Source organism: Phycodurus eques, chromosome 6 (genome assembly GCF_024500275.1).
Source record: "Phycodurus eques isolate BA_2022a chromosome 6, UOR_Pequ_1.1, whole genome shotgun sequence".
Taxonomy (NCBI): domain Eukaryota; kingdom Metazoa; phylum Chordata; class Actinopteri; order Syngnathiformes; family Syngnathidae; genus Phycodurus; species Phycodurus eques.
The window spans coordinates 13,757,240-13,763,384 of record NC_084530.1 but is presented as its reverse complement, the minus strand read 5'-3'; the positions used below and the strand labels follow the sequence as shown (position 1 = coordinate 13,763,384).

The 6,145-nt window shown below is 41.8% G+C and overlaps 1 protein-coding gene across 1 annotated transcript; it reads right to left on the bottom strand.

The window, feature by feature from the left end:
* Positions 1-956: 956 nt before the first annotated feature.
* Positions 957-5,909, bottom strand: LOC133403710 (myeloid-associated differentiation marker-like protein 2). Its single transcript, XM_061678887.1, has 2 exons — positions 5,629-5,909; positions 957-1,617 (listed from the first exon to the last, which is right to left on the bottom strand). Exons 1-2 carry the CDS (start codon positions 5,907-5,909, stop codon positions 957-959), a joined length of 942 nt encoding a protein of 313 aa, XP_061534871.1.
* Positions 5,910-6,145: the final 236 nt, after the last annotated feature.

Sequence of the window (6,145 nt, the reverse complement as noted above, 5' to 3'; positions counted from 1 at the left end):
GACAACAACAATGATTCAACACAGACTAACAGAAAACGGGGAACTGAATACAAGCAAACTGACGAATTAATGAACAACTGGGCAAGACATGAATAGCTGGAGGGAGCTGATTGGTAGACAGAAGGACAGGGCTACCCTAACGGGCAAGACAAGACAAGAATATTGACAAGGAACACATGGCATGATATAAAACTAAAACTAAACCTCATCAAAACAAAGTCAAGAGAAACACAGATCATGACAGACTGCCTCTACAAGTGCAAAAAGTTGTGTGTGTATTTTTGGTAACATAATTTCTGTCATCTGGTGGGAGTTTTTCCAGATAACAGCCATACCAAAGATGCCAATAGCTTTTCTGCTATTTATATTCCAGACTCTGTAAACGTGATCTGAGTAGGGATACAAAAGGAAAGTAACTGTTCCACCACAGGAGTGCCCAGTTAAATACTGACATGACAGCACATACCAACTGGTTTGGGTGAGGCTGTCGAGTCACCCTAATCCCTTTAGAGGGCAGGTGGGGTCCGCTTAAAAATAAAAAATAAAAAAATAAAAAAATAAAAAAATAAAAATCAAGCTGCAACTTCATTGGGGTGTGAGCAGCTGTGTTGGTTACATTCCAAGTTCACAATCCAGAAAGCATCCAGGCTGAACTTGTCGTCTAGTAAAAAAAACATTTGGGTTGAGTTTTCGTAGTTTGAGCTTGACAATTACAATTCTAAGGGCCCGTGGGTGACTGGGGGGCTCAAATCCTTGGCAGCACCTTGGAAAATAACTAAAATGCCCCCCCCCTCCCCAAAAAAATCAACATTGAGTTATGTTTTTGAGTGTTTGTTTTTTCAGCCCCCCCCCCCCCCCCCAAAAAAAAAACTCCCCAGGTCCAACAAACATGAAAAAACTACAGCAACTATGTTCTGAACCATCTCCCTTCTTCCTGTCGCTCATTCACCAACCTACTAGTGTCCCGGCCGCCGTGAGGTGTTGGACAAATGTGAAGAGACAAATCGTATCCTCTGGGAGTAAACAAGGTCCGCCACATAGAGCATAAGGTTGACAAAGGAGAATACTGCCACCACGACTTTGCTGTCCCACGGACACTTCCCTTGAGGACACGAGGACGGTCGCCAAGGTGTGCCGTATTTGGTGTCGAAGCAGAACACGGGCCACACCACGGATGCACTTAGGTAGAGCAGCACCTGCAGCAGGGTGCACACCACCACAAAGCGTTCAAAGGGCAAACAGCGCACCGTCTTAGTGCGTCCGCACACCGTCATGATGACCACTAGTGCCGTCAGAGTAAAGCAGAAGGCGTAGACGACGACACAGTAGATGGTGGCAGCGTAGAGGGAATACTGACTCCCGTTGGCCAGAGCGCCGAAGATGATGCAGGACACAAAGCCCTGGACCACTTTGAGGAGGCCGGAGACCGTGGCCATGTAGCCCACCACGGCTTGGCCCGGTCTGGCTCGGCAGAGGGCCACCTCAGCCCCGTAGGCCAGAGTCCCCAGGATGGAGCAGACGGTGACCGCGATGCGGAAATTTCGGACGTTACAGCCGGCGTAGGGACACTCGGATCGGACGAAGAAAAGGGGGTAGACCACTGAGGCCGTCACATACCTGCAAATAAACGTGCAGATTTTGATCTACAGTATAGAATCATGAACACATCATGCAGAAGGTAGAGTGAAACCCTGCTGTATCGTGGTTCATCGTTTTCAGCGTTTTTTTAAGTGGACCCTTGCTACATGCGGGGGATAAGGACCGGGCCAGACCGCGAAGAGCGAAAATCAGCGGATGAAAATTCTTGAATAAACTGACAAGTATAGTTTTCAGGATTGGTCCTCCCCCCAAAAAAAGTCTAAACTAAAATTTAAAACAAAGATTTTTAATTGGGAAAAAAGGAAAAAAAAAAAAAAAAAAAAAAGACAATAGCTGAATCGGTGGGTGCCAAACCGCGAGTATTTAGTCGTATAGTAGTCAAAATTTAGAGTTGCGCTCTTTCAGAGTAGTATCACAACTTGCCCGGCAACACTGAGGTCTACTGGAAGAGAGCCTGCATAATTAACAGTAAGAAGAAGAGGATGCCCGTCCATGCAGTACCCCGATTTGCAGTTTTAATATTTGTTAAATCTGCAGAGCAGAGTGAATATATGCCAGTGAGTATTGTTGTATGCTCTGTTTGTATGTGCTGCTGCTGTTCTGTGTATGTTAAAGTAGCACTTGTTTGAAGGTTTCTAATTACCATATTGTCGAGCTAATTTCCGTTAGCCCATCTATGGTGCTTCACATTTTACGTTAGCATTCCCTCTTGATTTATGTGTCAGTTTTACAGTCAAGTTTAACTGGAGTGACAAACTCTTATTTGGTTTCAGTGTGTGGTAATTTGTTTTAATTTGATTAAAGCATTTGAAAGGGATAAAACTGTTATTTATTTATTTTTAATCTGGTCTCTGTATAATGGGTATTTCACCAATTGCGGGTGGGTCTGGAACATATCCCCCGCGATACACGCGGTTCACTGTACTCAAAAGTCAAAACATCCTTTGTGGTAAACTCATCACTGCTAACTCACATAACTAGTCTCTTATATTGTATCCATTGCTGTTGAGTTGATTTCGTGAATGAAAATAATTCCCCATACAAGCGCAAACCATATTAGAATTATTCATAATATTGTACTCCCATAAGGTTTCAGCCCCGTTCTCTGACATAATCTGACAAATTTTCCAAATCTAGACTCTGGCTTGGGCCAGCCCAGTGTATATATGATCCTGTATATGAGCGCTTAGTACGTCTGCCTTACAGTTCTGAGATTCAGGGTTTGAATCTCGTCTGGCCTTCCTATGTGAGGTTTCCGTGTGGTCCTGGTGCTTGCGTGGGATTTCTACTCAAGATTCATCCCACATTCCAAAGGTACAAAAAACACTGAATTATCCATGTGTGTGACTGTGCTCTGCTATTGACTGGCGACCAGTCCAGAGTGTGCACCGCCTCTCGCTCCAAGTCAGCGGGGATAGGCTCCAGCTCACCCGTGACCCTAATGAGTACAAACAGTAGAGAAAATTGATTCATAGATGCCTTCTGTTCAGTCCCCTTAAAACCAATTCATCTACCCATTCATGCATTTTCTATAGCGTCTGTCCTCATTAGAGTCGTGGGTGCGCTGAAGACTATCCCAGCTGACTTTGGCCAAGAGGCAGGGTACACCCTGCGCTGGTCGCCATTCCATCACAGGGCACATACTGTACAGACAAAGAGCAAGTCAAATATTTACACCTATAGACAAGTTAGTCTTCAATTCATCTATCATGTACAGTATGTTTTTGGAATGTGGGAGGAAGACAATCCAGTTGGTGTTTAACAAGTTATTACTTTTTAATGCTTTAAAAAAAAAAAAGTTTAGTCAGAAGTTGTATCTAAAAACTCCTGCTTGCAACAGACCTGCAAAAAGACAACATTTCGCCTCAAGCAGGTTCTTTCCCTAAGGCCTTGGAAAATACATTAGCAAAAGAGCCGTAATATATTCTTGGCTCCAAAAAAATACAGTATGTTGATTTTGACTGGAATCATTCACCCTGTAGTATAAACACAACCATTTCTGATTTGGGAATTGTCTTTTTGGGTTTCAGGGAATGCAGTCGATTACAACAAATGATTAGATAAACAGAATAAATTGGACTTGAATGTGTCAGGCACGCAGACTAGAGTAATTTAAATTCCTCTCGAAGGACAAGCACAATGGAGTTAAATGATTTCGTTGTTACTAAAATGTAAACATTATAAGTGACAACTCCAATTCCGTTTAATACTTTTGGATTTCATTGTTCTGCAACAATAACTGTCCAGTTATATTCTCGTTAGTTCTACAAACCCCAATTGCATTGAAGTTGGAACACCGTAAATGTAAATCGTAAATAAAAACAGAACACAATGATTTGCAAATCCTTTTCAACCAATATTGAATTGAATACACTGCAAGGACAAGATATTTAATGCTCAAACTAATAAACTTTTTTTTGTTTGTTTTGCAAATATTCACTCATTTTGAATTTGATCCGTGCATCACATTCTAAAAAGGCTGGGACAGGGGGATGTTAACTACTGTCTTACATAACCTTGCGTTTTAACAACACTCAGTAAGCTTCTGGGAACTGAGGACACAGGAGGTGGGATTCTTTCCAATTCCTGCTTGATGTAAAACTTCAGTTGCTCAACTGTCCGCGGTCTCTCTTGTTGTATTTTGCATTTCATAATGCGCCACTCATTTTCAATGGAAGACAGTGTGGCTTCGTAGTAAAATCAGTCCAGACCTGTTACACATGCAGAATGTGGCTTGACATTGTCTTGCAGAAATAAGCAGGGACATCCCTGAAAAAGACGTTGCTTGGATGGCAGCACATGCTGCTCCAAAACCTGTATGTACCTTTCAGCATTAATGGTGCCTTCACAGATGTGTAAGTCACCCATGCCATTTGCACTAACACAGCCCCATACCATCACAATTGCTGTTTTTTACTCTTTGGCCCAGAAGACACTATGTCCATGATTTCCAAAAACAAATTGAAATGTGGACTCGACAGGCCTCAGCACACTTTTCCACTTTGCGTCAGTCCATCTCAGATGAGCTTGGGCCCAAAGAAGCCGGCGTCGTTTCTGGGTGTTGATATATGGCTTACACTTTGCATGGCAGAGTTTTAACTTGCATTTGTAGATGTTGTGACAAAGTGTTTTAACTGACAATGGTTTTTTTAAGCGTTGCCACGCCCACGTGGCAATGTCATTTACACAATGACGGCAGTTTTTAATACAGTGCCGCCTGAGTCATCGAGGTCACAGGCATTCAATCTTAGTTTTTGGCCTTGCCGCTTACGTGCAGAGATTTTTTCAGATTCTCTGAATCTTTTGATGATATTATGGACCGTAGATGGTGAAATCCCCAAATTCCTTGCAATTGTACTTAAAAATAATTGTCACACAGTTGGTCACAGTGGTGAACCTCACCCCACCCTTGCTTGTGAACAAATGAGCCTTTTGCAGATGGTCCTTTTATACCCAACCATGACACTCACCTGTTTTCAATGAACCTGTTCTAAACAGGTGTTTTATATATATATATATATATATATATATATTCCTCAACTTTTAGTCTTTTATTGTCCCTGCCCCAGCTTTTTTGGAGCGTGTTGCAGACATAAAATTCAAAATGAAAGAATATTTGCAAAAAAAAAAAGAAACAATAAGGTTCAATTTGAACATTAAACATCTTGTCATTGTAGTTTATTCAATTGAATATAGGTTGAAAATGATTTGTAGTTATTGTATTCTATTTTTCTTTACATTTTACACAATGTTCCAACTTCATTGGAATTGGCGCTTTATTCTGTCACCATTTTTTAATTCATCTATTCAAAAATCATTTATTAAACAGTCAGAAAAATGCCAATTTTTCTGTCAAGAAAATATTTATTTGTTTGGCCAACACTATTAGCTTTTAAAAGTGCTTTATATATTGAGAATGATTTTTTGTACATCAATTATAAATAGGCCTACAGTAAATAACTACTTAGTTACTTTAAGTAAAAAGGTATTTTGGCACATGTAAAGTATTACAATGTTGAGGTGACTTACACAAGAGTGGCAATGGCGGCACATGTGACGGTGAGGTTGTCCCAGGATACTGGCAGGCAGCTGTGGAGCCGTGTGGCATCCAAGAAGAAGACCACTACTGACATGGCAAAGCAGAAGCACCACACGACCATGCAGAACACCCCGTGGGAACCACTGTACCCCGCACTGTGGATGACCATGGCGATCACGGCACAGCCCATTGCCAGCTGGCAAAGGCGGGCAGCGCCGAGAGGTGAGAGGAGCGCCCTCATGTTCAGGTAAGGGCCACCCTGTGAATCCATCATCAACTGAATAAAAATGTAATCTAAGCCTAGTCAGTTGTTGATAACGTAGTCTCTGGTCAAAGCTTTTTAGATGGCTGCGCTCCCAAAAAAAAAAAAAATCACATCCAGGCTGGGGGGGTAAATAAAAAAAATAATCAAATCTACCAAAACAAAAGTCTCTACTTAGACACCACTCTGACTTCCTCTTGAAGGCCACATTGCTCTTTAAAATGCACCTGATATAAAAGCTTCAC